General features: G+C 32.3%; 3 protein-coding genes across 5 annotated transcripts; 2 read left to right on the forward strand and 1 right to left on the reverse strand.

Moving 5' to 3' along the window:
• Positions 1–1,833: 1,833 nt before the first annotated feature.
• On the forward strand, positions 1,834–3,404 carry LOC105647734 (phosphoenolpyruvate carboxylase kinase 2). The gene is made up of 2 exons (XM_012233929.4): positions 1,834–2,721; positions 2,818–3,404. The coding sequence occupies exons 1-2, from the start codon at positions 1,938–1,940 to the stop codon at positions 2,862–2,864; spliced, it is 831 nt and encodes a 276-aa protein (XP_012089319.1). The 5' UTR covers positions 1,834–1,937; the 3' UTR covers positions 2,865–3,404.
• Positions 3,405–7,428: 4,024 nt separating this feature from the next.
• Positions 7,429–14,248, reverse strand: LOC105647733 (serine/threonine-protein phosphatase PP1). 3 transcript variants are annotated; one of them, XM_012233928.4, is made up of 4 exons: positions 13,744–14,247; positions 9,541–10,100; positions 8,919–9,185; positions 7,429–7,710 (listed from the first exon to the last, which is right to left on the reverse strand). In XM_012233928.4, exons 1-4 carry the CDS (start codon positions 13,916–13,918, stop codon positions 7,687–7,689), a joined length of 1,026 nt encoding a protein of 341 aa, XP_012089318.1. In that variant the 5' UTR covers positions 13,919–14,247; the 3' UTR covers positions 7,429–7,686. The 3 variants fall into 3 exon arrangements, with proteins under 3 accessions (XP_012089318.1, XP_012089317.1, XP_020540382.1); XM_012233927.4 differs by lacking the exon at positions 7,429–7,710 and adding an exon at positions 7,728–8,090 and having other exon boundaries at positions 13,744–14,248; XM_020684723.3 differs by lacking the exon at positions 7,429–7,710 and adding an exon at positions 8,104–8,370 and having other exon boundaries at positions 13,744–14,248.
• A 2,061-nt stretch (positions 14,249–16,309) lies between these two features.
• Positions 16,310–21,152, forward strand: LOC105647732 (RNA-binding ASCH domain protein). Its single transcript, XM_012233926.4, has 7 exons — positions 16,310–16,594; positions 18,207–18,350; positions 19,083–19,150; positions 19,250–19,300; positions 19,382–19,441; positions 19,538–19,984; positions 20,702–21,152. Exons 1-7 carry the CDS (start codon positions 16,429–16,431, stop codon positions 20,738–20,740), a joined length of 975 nt encoding a protein of 324 aa, XP_012089316.1. The 5' UTR covers positions 16,310–16,428; the 3' UTR covers positions 20,741–21,152.
• Positions 21,153–25,003: the final 3,851 nt, after the last annotated feature.

Raw genomic sequence — 25,003 nt, forward strand, 5'->3', positions numbered from 1 at the left:
ACTACATGTGGTTAGTTAAGAGCAGGACTAACTGGAAATGAAAATAATGTAATCAGATAAATGAAAAGACAAGAGAATGGAAACAGTTGCCCAAAACAAACCTAATCTGCAATTTCATGTTTTGAAGCAATAAGTATGGTGAAGTGATTGGTAGTTTGTCGAGACAATCTATTGGATAGGATAAAGTGGGTTTTGTAATTTTACAATCATGTACTACTGCCCTTTCTATATGGATAAGCCATAGAAAAATTAATGGATTTTAATTATTATTTAATTTATTATATTATATTATATTGTTTTCTGATTTTAGGAGGAAAATAAATTAATTTATGAACTCTAATAATGCATCTATAAGACAATTGCTAGTTAGGCAGGCTGGCATTCACAACAGTCTCTAATAGTATTAGATAGTGGGATTGACCTTCATATTAAAATGGAGATAACGTGTCTTTTTATTACGTTTTTTTTTTTTTCTATTACTACCAAGAAACAGAGAAAAAAGAATTATATTATTTTAAATTTAAAAGATAGTTAAAATAATAAGATAACGTTACAATTTTTTCCTTTTTGAGTCGTAAAAAGAGGCTCATTTCACTTATCCAAATTTTAATCTTATTTTTCTTTTTAAAATAAGATAATTATTTAAGAATTATAACTAAATTCTGCTCACACCAGGTCAATTCATTAAGATGTAAAATGCCTATTAAAGAGTAAAGTATTTTCAGTGAGTATTTAGGATATCCATGAAGATGGAAATCCTTGACCTCACTTAAAAGAAAAAAATTACCAAATCACTTATCTCAGTACTCATTGGTTTATAATTTTATATTTTACCCATGTTTAATATGTATCTTCGATGGATATACTTAATCAAAAAAATGCAAGAATATATTAAGAAAAAATTAAATAAAAATTATATTTTAACTATATTAACCAGTAATTTTTCTAAATATGTTAAAGAAAAATAAAAATATTAATATACATAAAATACAAGAAAAATGAAATTAATAAAGAACTACATAAGAACACGTCATATACATGCGCATAACTAAAAGTGCTTCTTGTTTCGCGCTTTCATCATTTCCTTTCATGTTTAACCACAAAACCAAATCGTACACTTCTTGCTTTAAATCTTAAAAAATAAAAATTGTACCATATATCATAATAAATTTTTTATAAAAAATATTTAATAAATTGGAATAATATTATAGAGTATATTATGAAATAATTTTCTTATTAACTCATTAATCGCAAAGACTAGAGCATCAAATCTCATAGACACGCCTATTGATTCCATATGTTACTTATTTTCTTGATACGGATTTGAATCATTTATTAAATTAATAAATTATACATATAATGGGTAATTATCTATCTCACAATAATAAAAAAATTGATTAAAATAAATAATTCATTAATTATTTTATTAAAAAACACGATTTATATTCTCCGGAACTAAGATAAAATAAATAAAAAATTTTTTTTCCTTTAACTAGAGGTTTAGAATTTAAATATGGAGTATGAAATATTTTTAAAACTAAAGAGAAAGTACTTTGCCTCTTCATATATCTATTTAGTGTAAATTTAGATTAATTGTTTTAATAGACTTAGGATACAGAATAAATAAAAGAATAATTAATAAATGATGAACATTTTTCTATAAGTTATTTATTATATAAGAGCTTAAAAAATAAATATAGAATTATTTTTTTCAACTTCTAAACGGTTCAATTTTAAAACAAAAGCGGCGTCAGTGTTACCCTACGAAAAAAAAAAGTGACGAATCTTAACTGGTTAAGCCCACCAACAACCGAATATTCTCCATCTATTCCTTTACTTCTCTCTCTTCCTCTATAAATCTAAACAAACAGATTGCCAAACTAAACTCAAACCAAATCAAAACGCCTTACAAAATAATCCAAAAACGATCACCGGAAATGTGCGACACTGTGAAGAACAACTACCAGCTTTGCGAGGAGGTTGGCCGTGGCCGATTTGGCATCATTTCTCGCTGCTTCTCTCCGATCAGTAACGACTTCTTCGCTTGCAAAATCGTAGACAAAAACCTCCTTACGGATTCCACCGACCGCGAGTGCCTTCAAAACGAAGCTAAAATCATGACTGTCTTATCTCCGCATCCAAACATTGTTCAGATCCACGATGTATACGACACCGATGACTCACTCACCATGGTTATGGAGCTCTGTGAGCAGTATACTCTTTATGATAAGATTATCAAGAGTAATGGAGGTCTTTCTGAAGCAAAATCTGCTACGATTATGAAACAATTGTTAAATGCCATTTCTCATTGCCATAGATTCAATATTGTGCACAGAGACATCAAGCCGGATAATATCCTGTTTGACTCGCGGAATAGAGTGAAATTGGCCGATTTTGGATCGGCAGATTGGCTAAGCGATGAGGGGACGATGACCGGTGTAGTAGGAACACCGTATTATGTGGCGCCGGAGGTTGTGTTAGGGAGAGATTATAACGAGAAGGCTGATATATGGAGTGCTGGTGTAGTTTTGTATGTAATGTTGGCTGGGATACCACCGTTTTACGGCGAGACGGTAGAGGAGATATTCGAAGCGGTTATTAGAGGAAATCTGAGATTTCCGCCGCGGATATTTAGGAATGTTTCGCCGGAGGCGAAGGATCTCTTGAAGAAAATGATATGCAGAGACGTTTCCCGGCGATTCTCAGCTGAGCAAGCTCTAAGTAAGTTTTTTCCTTAATTTTTTAAATCACTTTTTGATTTTTAATTTACGTATGGAATTGTAATGCTTACTCTGTTTTGTTCTGTTTGAATTACAGGGCACCCATGGATTCTGAACGAAGGAGAGACAAGTTCAATGGACTAAAATGCCCTCAATGAAAGAAGAAATTACAGGTGAAAGCACTAATAACTTATCACTGTGTACATCTACATATCAGTGGGTAGCGCGAAGTCCGATGGAGGGTACTTCCAGAATTCCAGTTTTTCCACGCTACTGCCTTAGAGAGAGAAGAAGAAAAAGACAAGCGAAGTCACATGGGGGGCTCCACTATCGAGAAATGAGACTTTTTTTTTTATTATTATTATTTTTTTCTTTTTGCCCGGTTTCTGTTTTGGCTTTGTTTGATATGAGAATGGAAGGAGAGAAAGAATAGGATTTGTAGATAAATGTGGAAAAAGAAAAATAAAAAATATTAAAAAATCAAGTCTTTCCCCGCCTTTGTTGCCCCCTTTTTTTGGGCTAAGGAAGAGGGAAAGCTGAAGACGTTTGTACTTTGTAGTTTGTACTGTTATTACTACTACTGGTATTTTGCCTCTTTATTTTTCCTCGTACGAATCTTAATGTATGTCTTGTAAATGCAAATTTAGAATGTGAATTGAATTTGCATTTTCTCTCTTTTTTTAATTTTCTTTTTTTGTGGTGCTCCAATTGGACATGTTTAAAAGATGTTTGATTTTAGAATTTTCCTATCAGCTTCAATGGAGGAGGTATAAAAAGTATATGCTCAGGTTTATACTCTTCAATGTTGAAAATATGTAGAAAAGTATTTCCAGAATATAATAAAGTCAGGCTGAAAAATGAACATGGAGACTTCTAACGTAATGAAGAAGTTAGTATACAGTATATGCTTTTCAATTTATGTCTTTTTCCCAATTTCTTGGCTTAAAGGGCGGGTTGGAATTTAGACTATCTACAATTTGTCAGTCATAAATTGTCAAAGCTTCTAGTAATATCTATGAATTGAAAAGGAAGAGTAATTATATTGTTAAAGAAAATATTATTTAATTGTTCATTAAAGAAAAGCTCAATATATTATTATTTTAAATAAGGATAAAAACTTAGATATGATAAGCAACTGGCGGTGGTTACATACTCTTATTAGTTGGCTGCTGTTTGGTTAATGGTTATATTACCAAGATGGGCTTAAAATATTATTAAATCAAATTATTATCTATAAATTATTATCCATAATTTGAAGGAGATGCAAAAGGTTGTGTCCATTTAATCTAGAAGGACATCTAATATGACAAAATTGTCCCTCTTCGTCATGAGGTGGCCTATGAATTATTGTGCCCCTGCTGGCAGTTTTTTAATTTAAAATATTATGTGAAAATTACTCGCTACTCTAATCTAATAATAATCTTTTAAAAAAAAAAATCAGGTATGAAAGCAGTTTGATAGCTTATCATACATATTTGTTTGGGAATCTATACAGCTGCCAGGTGGCGTAGGACCAGCAGTAAGTACGGTAGATCGACCGAAGGAAAGAAAGAGAGGAAATGTTGTTTGACTTTTTAACATTGTAGTTGAAATTTCGGAAAACAAAAGAGTTGGAAAGCTTGACTGGTCTGAATCTGATGATAAAGCACGTTCCATCTAATTGATAACTTATCTTTCGGCTTCTTCAAGGAATCTAAATCATAGTATTTACATTATAACCCAAAATTCACTCTTCAATCTAATTTATATTTTTATGTTTCTTTGGATTATTATAAATAAATAAGTGCATTATTCAATTAATATTTTATTATTAATGATATATCTCCAACAATTATATTCTAATTTTTTCAATTAAAGTTAATTATCTTTAAATATCATTTGTGAATTAATACATTATTATTTTGGTAAAATCTATATAAAAATCCATCTATCCGATTAATCTCGGGTAGGAAAGAGCCCGTAAAGGAGAGTAAAACACTTCATGTTAAGTCTTTAAAACTGTTTTATAATTAAAGCTCCAAATCAAAACCTTTGATTAAAGGAAAATGAATTTCTGTCGCCCTCTTTCAGCTCGTGATAGTAAATTAATACATTATTTTAGAAAACAGATAATATAATAACTATCACAGTGGTATTAATGAATTGAAGCCATGATCCATATATAAAAATATAATTAGTGCATGTGAATTTAGGACCTACCCATGTGAGAAATTTGTTTTGTGCCAACAGTTTTTGTTTTTCTCATAATAAAAAAGCAGCTAAGAATTAGAATTTGTATTTAAAGCCATCATTTTCAGAAGAGAAAAGAATGGAAGGGCAAAGAGGGAAATCAATATAAATATATGTCTCTTTCAGGAGTAATTTCGTGTTCACAACGGAAAAAGACACTGTTTTGTAGGTCTTTTGGTCATCCCATACATCATCTTCTTTGGTAATAATCATTATTTTATTAAATATTATTATTATTATTCTGTTATAGAGTCACTAATTATGGCAAAAGTACCTTTCCTTCATAATTGTATTCTTAAACGATAAGTTATGCCATAAGACCAAAATACCATCCTCAACGAAATAAAAGCTCACTCAAAATATAAAATCTAACAGTATTGATCATGGAGAGTGAATGAGCGAAACAAAAACTCAATATTGTAATAATAATAATAATTGAAAATATGTTTTTTTAATTAATTATAGGCTTTTATGATCTAAAATAACACTGCGGGTTATACAACAAGAGTGCCCTCCCTTTGACTTACTAAACTGGTGAAAAAAACTGTAGTCAGAAGTAATCCACCGCTTGATTGACGTTGAAATATATATTTTATTTATAGTAATTATAAAATTAAAATAAACTGAATTGAAATATCTGATAATATAATTATAAATTTTCATTCTTTTCATTCTATTGGATAAAATGAAATCATATATTAATTAATAAAATTTCATTATTTTTTTTTAGATTTTTTGAAATAACCAAACTAATAATAAAAAATATTAAGAATAAATTAAATTAAATTCTTATATGCTTATCATATTTAAAGTATACCATTTTTAGTGTACAATATAATTTTTCATAACCATATTGACCATATTCAATATATGATACAGTTTCTTATTTTATCAAATTTAATTCTTATATTTTTACCATATTTGATATATATATATTTTCTAATATAGAATGTACTTTCTTATTTTATTCAATGAAATTTCAATTTAAATGGAAAATTAATATAATCAATTAAAATTAAATTACCTAAATTCATTTTTCAACCAATAAAATTAAGATCTTTACAAATATGATATTCTTATCATATTTAATATATATTTTATATAATATATAATATCATTTCTTATTTTGTTCAATAAAATTTAAATTTAAATAGAAAATTAATATAACGAATCAAAATTATTAAAGAATGAGAGATCTTTTTTTGAAATGGATAGAATAAGAGATCTTTAATTGACTAATAATTTATAATATAATAAAAGATCTTGTTCCCACTTTTTTTAATAATTAGTTCTTATTCATTAATTGCAAAAAATTATTTTTAATTAATATAAAATATTTCTAATTTTTAGATTTCAATTAATTATTAACAACAAATTAAATTGAATTATATTCTTATCGTATTTAAAATGTACTATATTTAATATATTATGTAATTTCTTAATTTCTTAAATTGAATTTTATATCTTTACCATATTTGATATTATACCTTATTTAATATATAATATAATTTCTTTTTGTATCCAATAAAAATTAAATCTAAATAGAAAATAAATACAACCAATTGAAATTAAATTATTTTTATTTTTTCATATTCAACCAATAAAATTAAAATCTTTAAAAATATTTTTGTCAATTTATTAGGGGCATTTTTAGCAAACCTCAAGTTTCCCTGCCTCTCCACTTTATATATTGTTGTTATTATTATTATTATTATAGATTTTACAGAACCAAAAATGGCAGAGTTTTAGAAGGCTAAATCACCCGTTGGATTGAATCAATTGAACCGCTGAAAGGTTTTTCGCTCTCAACAAACAGACTAGTTGAATCTTTATAGCTAATTTCATACCTGCTAAGTGATAAGAGAGCCCAAAGCTCAGCACCCAAAACAGCAGTTCTACCAATATTCAAAGTGAGTCCACGGAAGAAGAAACCCAACTTTTTTTAAGATTCATAAAATTCTTTTTCAGAGAACAATATCAAAGAAAAGGCCAAAAAAAAAAAAAAAAAAAAAAAAAAAAAAGATTTCTATTGTTTTAGTTCTCAACTTTTATTTGCAAATAATAATAATAATAATAATAATAAGTTTGACAACTTTTAAATATATATACATATATTTATAGAAAACCAAATTTTAGGCTTCACATGTTTAAGGAAAATATTGCAAAAGGAGGCATCACAAACTTCAAAATCATGAATTGGCATTTTCAATCTCCACTCCTAACCCCCTTCACTAAACTTCAAAAGGAATGAAACCCATTCTCAGAAAACCAAATTAGTTCATCTAGTTATGTTTGCACAGATTCTCCATATTCGACCGGAACCTTGGCGAGTTAAACAATCCAAAAACAGAACACAGCATAAGAGTTTACTCTCAGAAACAAAACCAGAAAAAGCTAGACCAACTTCCTCCCAGCTGCTACTGGCCTTCAATCACCAAAATGGTGACATTCTTCAACATTTCAGATAAAGCATTAGGGATAAATCGAAAAAAGAAATAATTCATAGCAGCAATTCTGGCGCTATTAGTGTACAATCAGGATGAGAAGGAAAATACAGCCTTCTTACCTTAAAATCCAACTTTATAAAAAGGGAAAAACAATCTTTTGCATCAGTTTCTATTTCTCTCTTCCATTTTATACAATTTTAGCATATTACAATGAAACTAAATGGAACTCGAGTTTCCTGTCATAACAATCTCAGCGTGTTCAGCTTCGACTCTAATGGGACGTCCAACCTTCACACTTTTGCACCCAGGAAGGACTGCAATGCCAAAATTGAAGGTACATGCGAATCAAACATGTTGAATGTGGACAACATGACATACAAAGAAGTTAGGCAGCAATAATGTTATTTTATTTGTCCACAATATTTCAGCATATCCAACATATCAATCACGACCCGATTCAGAGTTGAATGGTATTGACAAAAGTAGGATTTTGAAAAATTAAAACTTCCATCTGTTAAGCTTATTTTTGCAAAAAGGAGTGATGTCCTTTGTGTGTGATTAAAAGGAAAAGTTACTAGTAGAAGGTCCTTGTTCTTCTAGTTATGCATCATTGAATCCTTTGACAGCTATCTTCTCCATTGTAGAAGAACATAAGTTATTAAACTTTACTACTAAATGCCATCCCCTTTGTTTCCTACAAACAATAGCATATCACAAGTCCTCCGATGTCAATTCAGTCTTTGGTTCATACACCACTCACTTTGCCAGATAATATCAAATTGCAGAATCAACAGATAAGCAAGACAGTAGAGAAACAGAAGATTTCTGTTAGACTTGGCGAAAAATCACATTCGGATACCCTATAAAAAGCCTTGCCAAGGGTTTCTTTCACAAGAAAATTGAGTAAAAGAGGGTCGACTTTTGAGTTTTTGTCTCAGTCAGATCAGATTGGATCCATGGATCTGGGTTAAACCCTACAAAGAAGTTATACTGCACTGATCATCATTTTCATCAACTAGGATGTGATTCAGACTTAATTTTGACTAATTCTCAGATTCATTCTAACAGATTCAAAGGAGAAAAACACATTTGTAAGTTTAATACGAATCCCATGGAATGGAGAAATGATAAGCAATAATTTAGGTGAGGAAAACAATTAATGGAAAAAAACCTTATGCAATGTTCAAATTGTAAAACATTCAATTCATTACATATTATGCTCATCCTGGGATACAGGTGAATAGGAGATTGATCAGAAAACTATAAGACCAAAACATTGAAGAGGAAGATTGCCTACCATATTAGCCAATGAAAATGGCAATGGATAATGTTATAAATATAAACTACACATTCCATGCACAAAGCACATATATTCTTGAAAATTTGAGGTCCTCGACAATCATGGCCAATCAAATAGAGAAACTATAAACTTACAGGGCATTGTGCCATACAATGTCATGCATTCAAAAATTGAACTTAAACAGCAAAATATTCCACTTATGTTTGGAAGTTATTTGTTTACCTTAACTCCTGCTGGAGAGTTTCCAGGCTTTGCTGTAGTTGTACTACCAAGAAACCCTGAGGTGTTTCCAGGTTTTGCCGTAGTTGTGCTCCCAAAGTTAAATTTTGACTTTTTATCAGCAGGCTTTAATATTTGAAAAGAGCACATTAGTGTCTCATCCACACTCATCATAGCACCAGCATTATCGAATTCCCCACAATAATTGGGTGCTGAAAATATAGTTACAAGTTGCCGGTTAGCAAAGAACTCATATCCATCCTCCACCACCTGAAACAACATATTAGGGAGAGCAAATGAATGATAAAGCGCTAGCAGCAATGAGAAAACATATCCCCTACAGTAACTCAAAGGACAACACAGAATGGGCAACCAGAGCCATTACCACTGTGAAGAACTGGAGATATGGAATTAATTGCGAGGGAGTAGTACTAAAGGCTCTATTAGGGATTCATAAATGGGGCAATGAGCTTAAGAACTGCTCCAATATTAAGAACAGTTCCCACAATTCATGAAGAAAAATGTATGGCTCTAGATTTTGTACTCTCTACAGCCTTGAAGTAGGGGATATGAAGTTTAATAGCACAGTAATTAAGAGAAATTGAATTGCTATGGTAGGTAAAACCTGGTGAGCACGGCAAATGAGATCCAAATCATGCTTCTCAAGAAACTCTGTCACTTTGTCTGGACCAAAAGTATATGAAACTCCCCTGTCATTCATTCCCCAACCTTGAACGTCTTTACTAGGATCTGACCATAGAAGATCACAAAGCAAACCTGTGTCTGGCACATCAGTTGGTCGTTGTAAGTTTCTAATCTGATCCAAATTATTCAGGTCAGGAGAAAGACCCCCATGCATGCAGAGAATCTTCTCATCAATTAGAGCTGCCACCGGCAGGCAATTAAAACAATCTGTGAATATCTTCCATAGCCTAACATTAAATCTTCTCTTACACTCATCATAGAAACCATATATGCGGTTTATAGAAGCACATTCATGATTTCCCCTCAAAAGGAAGAAGTTTTCGGGATATTTTATCTTGTATGCAAGGAGAAGGCATATTGTCTCCAGACTTTGCTTGCCTCTATCAACGTAATCCCCCAAAAATAAGTAGTTTGCATGTGGAGGTAATCCACCATATTCAAACAGCCTTAGAAGATCAGAATATTGACCATGGATGTCACCTGCATGTTATAAACAGACTCCATCAGCAGACATTTGCAAACGCTTCTTTAACATAAATCCAGAAACATGTTGAGATGTTAACTTAATGCTTTCACATATTAAGCTTGTGACCCTTCAAACTAATCAGCCTAAAGCATGAACTCAATGGGCGTGCGCCCACACATACAACAACTTCAAATAATTGCTTCAGAACCACATCATGGCATAAAACATTCAAATATATATCCAATATACCATAAAAATATCAATTATCAGTTCAGCCAAAAATATCCTGTGGCAACATCATAAAATAATTAAACTCCACCTAGAGGACTTTTTACCCCATGCCAATAACCGCCATAATCTTAAGTGAAGACACATAATGTTAAGAAAACATCCACGACACATGTCAAGTAAGCAACTGAACACCTCATGCCACTGTACAGAGATCATAGGTTCAAGCATAACAGTCTTGTCCTATCACATAAAAAAATGCAATTAACCATCCAAAAGCTGTTGAATAACAAACCCCTCATATTATCTACTTAAATTTATAGAGAATTTGTGTGCTGGGAAGTTCCTGACGATTAAATAAACCAATGACCTCTTGGAAAATATGATTACATTGCATGCCACTAGAAAATTATTTCTTACAAACGAAAAGAGAAAACTGTGTAGAACCAATTAAATATACCAAGAACCTAAGGCACCCCAAGAAATCCTATTTGACAAATATACAAAAATCCCTACATAGAATTTTATGACCAATATAACTAGTGGATGCAGCAGCTCAAAATAAGCAGCTAATTATTTGCAGCAAAAATATCCATCACAGAACAATCTGTATAAAAGTCAACATGTAGAAACAGAGATAGACAGGTAGTCAGTGAAATCCACAATAAAACATTCATTAAGCAGCTGTGTAACATATGATCATCAATCATAGTAATTAAAGGCCCAAGGCGCAAAGAGCTGCTAGAGCTTAGGTGCTAGCCTCTGGGTTAAGGCCCACGCCAAGTAAGTGAAGCGCAGAAAGTTCAAAAAAAAAAAAAAAAAAAAGAAACAAATAAGAAAAACATGAGAAAAAAAATAGGGACAAAAATTGACAGCATAACAGTTATATATAAAGATATTGGAGTTATGAGAGAATGGCGTAGAATCAAGAACACGGGAAGAGAGAGAGAGAGAGAATAGAAAGCAAATATAGGATAAGAAATTGAGCATTTGAATGGCTAGGTTCAATGCAGAGCACACCACCGGTTTTATGTTACATTCTATTTCTTTTATTTATTTTATATAAACCAATAATTGCTGGATAGCTTTATACTGAAAGAAAACCCTAGGTGACCGTTGAAGGAAAAAGGTGAGGTTGCCCACATGTAGAAATTTTGAGGAGCAAGCCATTGCCCCTTTTATAACAACTATGCCATCAATGTACACCGAATAAGATGAACTTCTTTGTTAACGAAGGACGTTCTCTAAAGGGAGTTGACGTGTCCAAGAGAAAACATGCAGTCCACCAACCAATTCAGACCTAAAAATTCAGTTACCAGGATAGCTGCCATGATTCACAAACTGACAAGAAAATATGTAGCATGAAATGCAACACGGTACTGCAAATTGAACTGCAGGCCTACCCATAACAGGCATTCAAATAAAGGAAATTGAATACAATGTAATAGTCCATACATGTTTGTCTATTAACTCAGATCAATTGAACCAAAGGCCATAATTTCAACTTCAAACAAAGAAGACAAAAAGAGAATTGACATTATTCCAAATTTAAGAATTTACTCTGGTCAAAGTAAAAGCTTGTCAAAACAATTAAGTACAGTGCAAAGAATTTCAGCTTTCTCCTCAAAAGTCAAAAAAGTTTGAATTCTGAAAAGACTTGAACCAAATTATCCATAAACAAACCAAAATTCATAAATAAACAAGGCCTTTACCTAACTATGTCATTTAATCCATTTGTGAAAAATAAGCAGAAAATAGTTTCATAGGCAATTCCCGATTAACCAACAAACTTAATATAGATCACAAAAGTAAATAGGAACATGGAAGAAAAATGAAAATAGTATAGTAAATACAACTTTTTACAAGTCATAAAAACGCAAAATGAGTCACACTACAAACAGATAATATTCAAAGTAAGCATTTAAAAACACCCAAAGCACGTAGTAATCAGCAAGGTTTTGTAGCAATTCAAACCAAAGCCAAAGGATGAAGTGACCCAATGAATTGAAATCAAAGACTCATTTTTTTTATCACTAAAAACAAACTTGAATTTGCAAAACTAAATATCAACAAATAGGATTAATGAATCATAATCCCACGTCACAAGTTGATACTAAGAGAGTTTCAGACCACTAATTAAAATAAACACTTGAACCTCTCAAACATGGAAGAAAACTTAAAATAGTATAGTAAATACAACTTTTTACAGGTCATAAAAATACAAATTGAGTTCACATTATTAACAGATAATATTCAAAGTACGCATTTAAGCACACCCAAAGCACCTGCTAATCAGCTAGGAATTCAAGCCAAAGCCAAAGGATGAAGTGACTAAAATTTACATCAAAGGTTGGTTTTTCTATCAGTAAACACAACCTTAAATTCACAAAACTAAATATCAACAAATAGGATTAATGACTCATTGTCCCACGTCATAAGTTGAATGGGACCATTCCATAATAACAAGCACCATAAAACACCATAAAATCCTTACAGATTCTCAAGAAAAAAAAAAAGGAAGAAGAAGAAGAAGAAGAAAAAGAAAAAGTATACAATAGAGTGTTGAGAAAAGTTCTTTTGATGGGCGTTGGCAAAAAAAGTATTTACATCATACATATAAATGCTAATAAGGATATGTATGAAGGTACAGTCACAAGTGTGGGAACAACGGAGAGGGGATGCAGATGAGTTACCCATAACTGTAGGATTATATTAGGGATCTATCTTATTTACCCCGATTAGTAATGAGTTAACTAGTGGTATACAAGATGATGTTTTATGGTACATGTTATTCCCAAATGATAGTCTTAATCAATGAAAATAATGAGATAGTAAACCAGAAGTTGGAACTACGGAGAGCAGTAAGGATTTTAAGTTAAGCAAAAGTATACATTTAGCCCCCATAAGAAGGATGAAGGTGAGGTGAGTTGGATGACATTGTTGTGCCTAAGTGCGAGCAATTCAAATAAACCAAGCAAACTCCGCATTTCATCAGAATAGAACCACCGTGTCAGGAAACGCACGCTAAGACCAATTTAAAGTAGATAACCTTTAATAAAAATGGGTTTGGGATAAGCCGTATACATACTGAAGGTTTCTTCTAAACCGAAATAGATGCGTCTAAAACAGTCAAAATAGAGAAGGAAAGGCTCCAAAAATCACCAAAAGACAATCAATTGGCTCGAAGAAAACAGACCAATCTTCATAGGGTTATCATAAGAACAAACTGGATTTCATAGAATTAGCTTGCAAAAGAGTGAAGCAACTAAAGCCATAGTTAAACACAAAAACCGATTAATAGTTACCCCAAAAAAGGCCTAAAAACACAAAGTAAATACATTAAAACCAATTTAGAAACCCCACCAAACAAAATAAATGGAAATAACATCGGTAGTCCAAAAGAAAGAAGAGATAACAAATAATGAATACCACAAATCTTGATGGGCGCTTCAAGCTCTAACAATTTAGGCTGTTGCAAGAAAATCTCTCTCGACACGACGCAGAGCTGACGGATCTCGGACTCTGATAGCTGGACCTGCTTCCCGGGTTTGCCCCGAACCTCTAGAAGCCGCCTGATTATATCATCGAGAACCCCTTGGTCCATTTCTCTATTCTTCTTTCGTTTTTTTATTTAAAAAAAAAAAAAAAAAAAAAAAAACGCTATCTAAGTGACTAAAAATGAAAGCTGAAACCAAAAGTCAACGGCTTATCTACTGGATGTGATTGTGAGAAAGAAAAGCTGGAACAGGAGACGGAGAAGAAGAATAAAAAGAGAAAGAGTGAGGGCATAACATGGAGGTGATGAGAAATGAGCAATGGTCGAGTGTCGTTTTCTCAAGGAAGAAGTGCCGTTTTGAAAGGGAGAATATGGATTTTTTGCTTGCTGAGAGATAGAATGAGAAGAGTGGAGGGGTTGCAACTTACTGGGCTGACCTAAAGACTATATGGAGAAAGAATGAAAATTAAGACCGTGTGTTTGGTCAATTTCCAGGAATAGAAATCACAGCTCTACGGTGAGAGTATGAAAAATTGTACATTGTAATCGATACAAGCAGGGTGAGTATCTGTGAATTTTCGTGATGAAATTTATTTAATATAATATGCAATTAATAGCGGGTATTAGAAATTTATAATTTATACTCTATCTATATTTATTACAAATATATGTGCACATTTCAAATTTATTTATAAAATATAATATGCAATTAATAGTGGGTATTAGAAATTTATAATTCGTACTCTATCTATATTTATTACAAATATCTGTGCACATTTTAAATTTATTTATAATTATTGGCACTTTCATTTAATAGATTGGAGAAGTCTGTTCCACAAATTTAATTGTTAGGTGTTTTAGAGCTCTTTCAGTAGTTAATAACTATTTGAGTAGGTTTTCAGAAAAAACTAAAAACTTAACACGTGTTTAATCACCTCTAAAAACCTGTAAAAGTTAGTTCAAACTTATATTGTCGAATACTATAAAAAATAACTATATTTAAAAGCTTGTAAAAATTAGTTTAAACATAAAAATTAGTTCAAATATTATGTTATAAAACACTATAAAAAATAACATTGAGTGTTTTAATTGGCTTTTTAAAAAAAGTTGTTGCTGAATACAATCATAATTCTTAATAGCTTCCGAGAAGTAACTTAATTCAAAACTAAATAAGAAATTTTGTTATATTGAAAAATCATACATAAATTCCCAATTTATAAAATCAAAGAAATATTCTAAAATTTTAAATAAATTCATGAATTTTACATTATTTTTTATATAAAAATAATTATTCGAAATCGATCTTCTTCTTGAAAATAAGTATATAAGCCATTGAGTGGCTTCCGCGTCTAGAAAGAGAGCTAGCCCTTTGAGTAGTGGGCCAACTGGGCCCATAAACTTATGTCCTACAACACTCTACATGCTTTTGATCTTTCGGCCCAGCAAACCACTGAAAATGACTTATTAGCAACTTAATCTAACATTATCACAAATAATTACAAACCAAAAAATAAAATAAAATAAAAAAATCCCATATCACTTTTGAATAGTAAATGAAAGTGATTTACTGATTCTATAGGCCCAAGTTATTATTCAAATAACTTAATGGTTTGATAGTTTTAAGAAATTTTTCTTAACAATTCCATTAAAAAATATTTTTTAATTTCTTAATTCAATGGTAAAAAATATAATACTTAAATATATATACACTATTTAATTTCTTAAAAATAAAAAAAAATCACATAAAGCACTAAGAATTGATTTTTGTTTATTTATTAAGACACGAGCTTTTCATTATTGAGCAATTTAATAATTTATGTTACTTAATTACTGGATATTATAATATAAGTAGTTTATAAAATGAATAGTTCTCTTGTTTTAAACTCGATTAATAATTATTACCGTATATTAAATGACTTGAAATGTTAACTTTATTTTTAAGTTTAAAGTGAATTACTATTTAACCTCTATATTATGAAATAAAATATAGTTAGAATCTCTATTTTACAAAATTAATTTTAATAATTTTTGTAATTTTTGACTTTTTAATTATGTATTAGCTAATTTATTAAATTTCAAATTAGAAAGTGAAAAAGAAGATGAAGAATGATTAATAAAAGGAAATAGTGAGTGATTTTTAAACATAAAAGATTATATTATGGGATTTTTTTTTTTACTTACTTTTAATTAATTAGTGAACAAATTACATAAACTCAAACAATTAGATAATATAATTGAAAAATTACAAAATTCATGGACCTTTAAATTAATTTTCAAAAATAATAGTTTATATATATTAATCCTTTATAAAATAAATCAGTAATTCAAAATTCATCTTTTTATTTCACTAATTTGTTTGAGTCAAATTCCTTCTCCAAATAATAAAAGGATAGACAAGTATTGCGGACCTGAACAAAACAAGTTAAAAAGTAATCTGGAAAAGAAAAACCAAATAAATAAATAACAAAATCGACGAGAATGTTAAAAAAACCAAATAAATAAATAACTACTTTTCTCACAGTACTCGGACTTGAAACAGCTCCAGCTTCCAACTCTCGATCACGAATACTAAGAGAAGATCGAAGATATCAGGTACCCAGTTGGCCAAAGAACTAGAGATGAACAGGGGAGGAGGAGGAGGAGGAGGAGGAGGAGGAGGAGGAGGGGGAAGGAGCCATGGTAATTACACGAACCCGTGTTTGACCATGCACCAGCCGTGGGCTTCCCTTTTAGTTTATGGGATCAAGCGCATTGAAGGCAGGTCCTGGCCTGCTCCTATTCGAGGTAATTCACCCCTTAAACTCCTTATTTTGTGGCAAATACGAATTCGCAGTTCCCAGTTATTGTAGGATATTATATTTGAGCATGGAGGTTTCTTTCTAGGCATTCAATGTCTTTCTGGTTAATGAGAGAGAGAAAAAAGGTTGGAAATTTTGGTGAGTACGAGCTTGAGTAATCGAGTGTACTTTATTTACGTTTGGTTATTGTATTATCTTTTTTAAATTTCAGGAGATTTTGCTGAGCCTGCTTAACTCCCGTTCACCCTAAATCAATTCTTGGGATTCTGGATGACAATTATCTTTAACTTTTATTTGTTTTGCTGGACAAATGAATGTCTTATTTGCTTACTGACTATAGTAGTAGCAGATGCAGCCGACTTTTCTTCGTGTTCCATGAGATAATAAATGCTCTTCTGATTTCCTTGTTTATTCTTGATTTAAAAGATACGAATTGTGGTCAAGAAAGCTAGGTTGGTCAATCTATATTTATGTTTCATTATGTAGTTGGATGTGGGTAATCGATTTAGTTAATGCTGATCAATTTTGGACTGTTGCTTAATTTGGAAAACAAGTTTCACTTTATGCCAGTTTTTCCTTTGCATGCTGCCTGTGCTAGGTTCAGTATTGTATTTCACAGGAAAGGATGGAGCTTCTCGCCAGGGGGGTGGGGGGTGGGGCTCTGCAGCTACATTTTTTTTTTTTTTTTAATTTGGTCCCCCTAACTTTGGAAAATTTTTCGTTGCCCCACCCCCCTCCTCCTCCTCCGGTTTTGGAGGTTGGTTCTGCCCTGTTCATGGAGCAAAAAGGTCCATTCTTTTCATTTCACTTCATGAAAGAAAAAATTCTATGCTGTCAAACCAATTTAGAAAGATAAGTAGAAAACGAAGTTTTGTTAGTTTACTAGGTACTAAGCCATGACTTCAGCATACGAAGAGTTTGAGGTGGTGTGGTGATGGTGTGGTGCCAGTCCAAGTGTCAAAGTCCATGCAATGCTGCATAATAACAGTAAATTGAAAAGTTCTTAGAGAATATTTATTCAGTGAAATGCCGAAGTTCTGTTTGTTTATATGACTAATGCATATAAACACTTACATGACGACCACTCATTCTTATCACGTGCCATTTTGATATGTGGATTTTAACTCTAGTAATAACTATAAGCTAGAAAAAAAAATGGGAAACAAAAGGATATATTATACTGGTGAGATTAAGATATTACTTGAGCAATGTCTTAATGTTAATGGTGAAATAGGTATTTATGAAAAACATTAATTTCATTCTTTCGCACATGAACTGATAATACAAGTCTAGACTGTTATGAATTTCATCAAAACAGTATCGCCATGGTAGTAAGCTACATTTTATGTCTCCAATGTCCCAAATATTGGTCTATATGCTAATTTAAATTGGAAGCTAAAACTGGCGTAGGGCTTAATAGAAGAGTTCTTCAAGCACACTGGTTTAGTGCCTGGTTGAGCATGGAGGCTCTAATATGCTTAATTAATTTCACAAGGGTAATTCATAATTAGCTGTACAATGTATCATTCTCTTATATTCTATGTTCCCTCCGTCGAATATGCTATTAATTGTTATGAATCATGTCTTATCTTTTAAAGGCCGCCTTTGGATTCATGCTGCAAGTAAAGTTCCAGAGGAAGAGACAATCAAAGCAATGGAGGATTTCTATCGGGAGATCTATGCATTGAATGGCATTACTGATATTAAGTTTCCAGAACATTATCCAGTGTCAAGACTTTTAGGTATTTGAATTTTGGTATTTTTCAAGACTTAATTGTGTTTTTTTCCTCCCTCTTATAGACTTCTGCAAATTCACGAAATGATTTGTTTGCTTGCTGATGCTATCCTGTGTCACTGTGTGTTTTGAATTATGGGTGTTACAATCTGCTTCTGTCATATAAATTATTTCCCCCCATCTATATCATAACCGCTGTGTCCTTTTTACCCTATTTGCATACGCCAAAGTTTGGAACTAAGTAAATTTTGGGGCCAATTACCTCATAATTTATGTTTACTGAGAAAGGAAGTTGTAAGTTAACTGTGTGCTTGTTACACCAATATGAAAATTAATATACAGCAGCAGTGGTTGAAAAATTTGAAGCAGTCATGGTTACTCCACTAGTGGTTTGTGTCTTGACCATATGGTCTAAATGTTATGCAACATCTAGGTTTAATATTATTGACTAGTTTTTTGTCTTCACTGCACACCCTTTATTTGTCCCCATTATCTTTGCTTTTATGCTATTCTTTAAATCTTATTTTGGACTTAAGGGGAAAAACCTGCATTGTCAAAAGACTGTTAGCTTTTGTGCAGTTCGGTTGCAGGCTGGGACTTTGGAAAATTTAACATTTTCAAAGCCCAAGCCCAGCCCGTGAACAGGCCCTTTTAGGGAGCATCCTTAAATTCCCCTTTTTAATTTTACCCTTTTTCGAGGCAAAATTTTGATCTCATAGTGGTTTCATGTATCATATAGGGTGTGTTGAAGTGGTTGGCTGTGTTAAATGTGAAGAGCTAGCAAGCTGGGAGGCGATACCTGTAGGGGTAGGCAAACAATTTTCTGACCTTTTTATCATCCATGTACTTGATTTCAATTGATGATCCTGTGAACTGTGCGGATTAATCAGGATTCTTCTCCTACAGGCAAGGTTAGAAGGTCAAACAGATTTTTGCTGGCTTTGTGAGCATCCACAGGTATGCCCCTTGCACTTGCCATACATTTGAACCCGTACTTAGTATGTTAAATGCTAATTACTTATTTTTCACTTGATCTAGAAATTGCTAGTTCCATTTGAGATGCGTGGCTATCAACGCGTTTATAACTTGGAAAAGAAGGTACGGATTACAGAAATTAAAATGCATTTGCTTCATTCTATATATGCATGCAAATATTGACATGGGATTACAGATCTAACTTTATACTGTTGACAGATCTATGAAGCTGCAGTTAGAGGTCTTATCCCAGTTAAAGGTCCAATGCCTGTAAAATTCCCACTTCCAAATCCTCGTGATCCTTTTTCCTTAAGACCAGGGTCTGTTGCCATGCTTCCTGAGAAAGCATCTGAAGTGGAGAAATCATCAACTCTCACTGCAGTCATTGCTGGTGCTCGTGCAGCTGCTACTCAGTTCAGCAAGAAGGATCAATATTTCTTAACAAATACAGTCCATAATAGCAATTCTAATTCTACAAGAAGTGATCAAGCGAAAGACAAACTTTTGGAACAGCATAATGTGCCACAGAACAACTTTTATGAAGGTTCTAATGATGAATCTTCAGTGTCAAATGAGATGGAGCAAAGCAATGGTATCAAGGATGTGGAAAGCAGCAGCCATAGTCGAACTCGTGCAGATGCAAAACAGCTCAGAGCTCCTGCTAAGGTGTTAAGTTATTTATTTACTTATTCTTTTAATTTAACCTCACGGGTATTATTTATTTTTTCAATTTTGTACTTTTTCTTTTTGTTTCATTGGTTGAAAGAATTTATTCTCATTCAGTAAATAGAAATTCAAGTTCAATATGAATAGGAGCATGCATATAATGTAACAGTTTCATCTTTGCAGTTTGGTATGCATTTAAATCTTTTACTTGCAAACCCAGACAGTTTCAATAATTTGGAAGGATTTTGATGCTTGATTGCTTAAATTTAGGTCAGCATTTAATTCCCATTGGTCTATGTTTGTAGCATAGACCTGTGCGCAGGGTCGGCTACTTGCCTGACTAATTTATGGGGTTTGGTCATTTTTCCCTTAGCTCAACTCAATCCATAATGAGCCTGGATTTCAGGGAACAAGCTTTGATTTATTTTTCAAAATCTAACTAGGCTCAAGCCAATGCGAAAATATTACATAATTAATAAAAGTATATATATTTATATAAAATGCTAAGTTGAGACTTGAAATTTTTTAAATTTTAAGAAATTAAAATTAAGTAATGGTATAAATTGTAAGTACTGATACCATTCTCATGCATAAGATGAAAAATCGAAACTTGGTTAGAAAGGAACATAGGACTGAAAAACTGTTTTTGTTGTTTTTTTATATGTGACTGCTATTTCTATTTCCATGCTTTGACAAGATTCATCTTTGGATTTCTAGATTTTTGCTGCAGCAGTTAAAGGGTTGAAGCCATCCTGATTATATGTTGGCTTCTGTTGGGAATGAGTTTTGTATATTAAATCTCCTACACAAATGAAGTGGTATCCAGAGTGGTTAAACTTCTATCAGTTGAAGATGAAACATTAGCTGGTTACTTCTACTTCGTTTTATTTTATTCTTTAGCACATGTACACTAGTAGTTTAGGTGTTTGATGTGTGTTCCATAACCAGGGTTTCTAATCAATTTATTGTTTCAATAGAACAGTGTAGTTTAAAGAAAACTGGGTTACATTGTATTTTTAGAATTGTGGCAAGGTGTACTCAAAGGACAGATTTTAACAAAAAGTTTGCAAAGGTGTCAACTTTTACATTGTTGAAATGGCCTGGAATGATGTATGTCGATTCAGATCGAATCAAATTACAGGAACCCATCGGCTGCCGGGTTTTGAAATTGCTGTGTAATTCTCTCTTCTTCTCTTTAGTCCATCTGTTCTGGTGTTTCAATTGTTCATAAAATAACCTTTTATTTTATGAAAGCTAAGCTGAATTCTGAGAAAGAAAAAGCTTTCAGTAATACAAATACCATTTGCTGAGTGTGAACTGTGGAGTTTGTTATTTCCGCGTAAGCAAGATGTTCAAATCCTGATAATGTTATTTTTCTTTAGAAGTATGTATTAAAACCTAAACAAGAATAAAATTAGGTAAAGAAAGTTTCAACTGGAACATCAATCATTTTCATATGAGCAAATTGTCATCCAAAATATAATAAAAAACAGAGTTCATATCTCCTAAGAAACGCGTAGTTGAATTAAATTGAATGAAGCCCAACTACTCTTTTGACAAGTTCCAACTCACAACTATATAATGTAGTTTGAGATAATGATATAAAATTAGGTGCCAAAACATGAAGGTTATTTCATATTTGTTGGTTTTCTTCTTGATTTATGGGTTGCTCTTACAATTTCATACCTGTTGTGCAGGCAGAACCTCTCCTGATTTTAATGTGGTAACTAGAAAGGTTGACAGAATATCCCCACCACCACCTCCTAGGCTTAATCCTCCTTTCCATTTCAAAAGTCCTCCTCCTCGGCCACCACCACCGCCGACATTGTCTCCTCCGCCGCCGCCGCCGCCATGTTGATGCTGGATATCATGGGTTCAAAAGCTTGTGGAAATTAAAGATGTTTTTATTTTCAAGGCATTTTTTTTTTTTTTTATGTACATGTCTACCTTTACATATTATCAGCGTAAAAGGAAAAGCTCTTTGCAGTTTAAAGAAAAATAACGAGTATTTATGCTAATTAGATCAGAAAGAAAGTGACTTTATAATTTCTGAGTACATATCCAACAAACGGTTGGCTGGCTGATAGACATGTAAAATGACCCATCAATAGGAAAGAAAAAGAAACCTTTAGTTTCCAGTAGAAACAGGATTCTTTCTTTGCCGGTGGGGGGACGCCGGGTAGCATATGGGTGGGAGAAGAAGATGGCTGAGGTGAACCACCGCTACCAGTCTTTCAGAAACTCTGTAGGATTGAAATGGCAAGTCGTATATCTTCAATTTGCTTTGTTTTATCATCAAGGCTTATTTATAGTTGCATAATTTCTCCTTTATAAGCAATTATCCTGAAATAAATAAATTGCAAGAGAAAATATTTATAAGAACAAAAGCTTGTATATCCAGCAAATTCATAGTTGAAAACTGAAAAGCTTGAAGCAATAACTTTAGTAATTCAGGAGTGATGAAACTTCCAAAAGGGTAGGCAATAAACATGGATGTGAAACTATAGCAAAACCTAATTGCAGTCAACTCGAGCCATGGCATCATTAATTAATTCAACTAGATTGATGTTTATGTAAACAAATTGTTTTCCAAATAATTATAAAAAAAAAGTTGATATCCCCTATGAAGCTTCCAATCTCAACGTTGAATTAAATTTATAGAGGCACCCAACTACTCGTTCGTGGACATATTCTAACTTACAACTATATAATGTAGTCTTACTCTCTTATACAGTGTAGTTTGAGATAAAAATAAAACTTGGGCACCAAAAGATGAATGCTATTTCATATTTCTTTGTTATATTTTCTTGATTTATTGGTCGCTTTTACAATCTCATACTTGTTATTCAGGCAGAACCTCTCGTGATTTGGATGTGGTGACTAGAAAGGTTCGTAGAAGAAGATCGATCCCCACCACCGCCACCATCAGGGAACGAACTTCAATATCATCACCACCACCTCCTAGCTTAATACTCCTCCAATATGGGACAAATGCTCCAGTTCTAGCGAAGAAAATTATCAAACACTCAGATCTCTTATTTTGAGAATATATAAATAATGTGAAATAATCAAAAGTCGAAGAAAATGTACAAAAGTCGAAAGTTAAAAAAAAAAAAAAAAAAAGTTCCAACGTGAAATAATCAAACCTAATTGCAGTCAACTCGAGTTATGGCCTCATTAATTAATCCAACAAGATGATAGCGATTCTGCATGGCAATATTGACCTGAATTAGGTTAGGTATATAAATTTATATATATATATTTATATACAAGAATGGAACCAACATATATACATTAAGAGACACAGAAATCCTACATAGAGTAAGGTAATTAAGAAATGGAAGTTCATCGTTCAAATGTGTTTGCTATAATAGCAGTACTGGTTGTTGGAGTAATTTTGATGGTGGCTCCAAGAAGTTGCCATGGAAGCAGATCAGATGTTTCTACTTTGCATTTTTATAGAATGGAAGTTGAAACAATAATGCCCTTTCAGTTGCATTATGTCAAACGTCCGGGTGGTCATTATCAGAAAATTACTCCGGTCTCTCATTCTGCTCCGCTGCCTAACGTCTTGCGCCATCAAGGTGCACCTTCGAATATACATCCACCACCACCCTTCATCTCCGGCGAGCATGATGCAATGAGACCAATTATTATCATAAGATCAATTTATTAGTTACATAAATAAATATATGTTTTAACTAGTAACGAACATTATTTATCATGGTGCGTGCTTATTTTTTCCTTTTTTTTTTTTCTGTTCAAAACATGAAAGATGGATCCATTTAATTTGACTTGCTTAATTATTGAAAAGTATATAGCTACTGCTAATTAAACAAAGACATAAAGTTGCAAATTGGTGTAGTTGACTCCAAATCCAGCCAATCCCTAGCTAGTTGGCAAACTTGACTTCAAACCCTAATTTGGAGTTGCAAATAATTAAATAGGAGGAGTGGAATATGGAAGAAGCTAGCTACGGCATGAATAAATAAATTAATTACTTTGCGGTAATTAGGGAAAGGCTTTGAAATCCTAGGATTTTATTTGTTGAACGTAAAGAACGGCATGTTAATATTATGTAAAACGACATCATGCCCCCTTATAAATAAGACTTGAAAGGCAACTCAAATATGGCACATCTAAACAAATCTAGCAATAATGGAGGCTCGCCAATTTGTGCTTGCAATGATATTGCTGGTCGGAGTTTTGCAGCTGCTCCCTATAACTTGCCATGGCAGCAGAAATCTTGCTTTGCATAATTTCTACAAAATGAAGCATGCAAGAATCGCCCTGCAGGTTAATAAACGTCTACAGTTTAAAAGAACGATTCCCGATCTTCAATCCTTTACTCCTCCGGCAGCCAGTACACTCCGTCGTCAAGATTCACCACCAAATGCACCACCGTCTCGAGTCAAAAGTTGAAGTGTGTGTGTGTGTGTATATTATTAATTCATGAATAATTTCATGCTTATTATAAATCTATTTACATAATCGTGAAAATTTTTATTAATGTACTTTGTTATTTATAATAGAGTCTGAGTTAATCCTTGGGATGGAAAAAGGCGCTAATTTTAAACTATTTACACTAAAATCCATTTGAAATTTTAGTATTTATTATTAATCTCAAATACCTTTATATTTATTCTAAAAAATATTTATACCTGAATGAGACTTTTTGTTTATATATATTTTTAACCAGTTCACTGAGCCGATTATTTTGGATCCGTGCCAAGCAAACCCACAAAAAAGGTAAAACACTCTCTTTCTAGTGTTTAAATGGATTTTATATTCAAAATTCGAACTCAAGACCTCTAAGTAAAGGAAAAGGTATCATTTCAATTTCATCTTAACCATTGAGGGTTTTATGAATAAGACTTTCAAAACAACGCAAATGACACAAATCTACATTTTCCAAACTACTTAAAAGAAATCTAGCAATAATGGAGGCTGGCCAAGCTGTGCTTACAACTGGAGTTTTCGAGGGACTCTCTATAACTTGTCATGGCAGCAGGAATTTTG

This window comes from Jatropha curcas, chromosome 2, assembly GCF_041381405.1.
Source record: "Jatropha curcas cultivar XTBG-Jc1 chromosome 2, XTBG_Jcur_1.0, whole genome shotgun sequence".
Taxonomy (NCBI): domain Eukaryota; kingdom Viridiplantae; phylum Streptophyta; class Magnoliopsida; order Malpighiales; family Euphorbiaceae; genus Jatropha; species Jatropha curcas.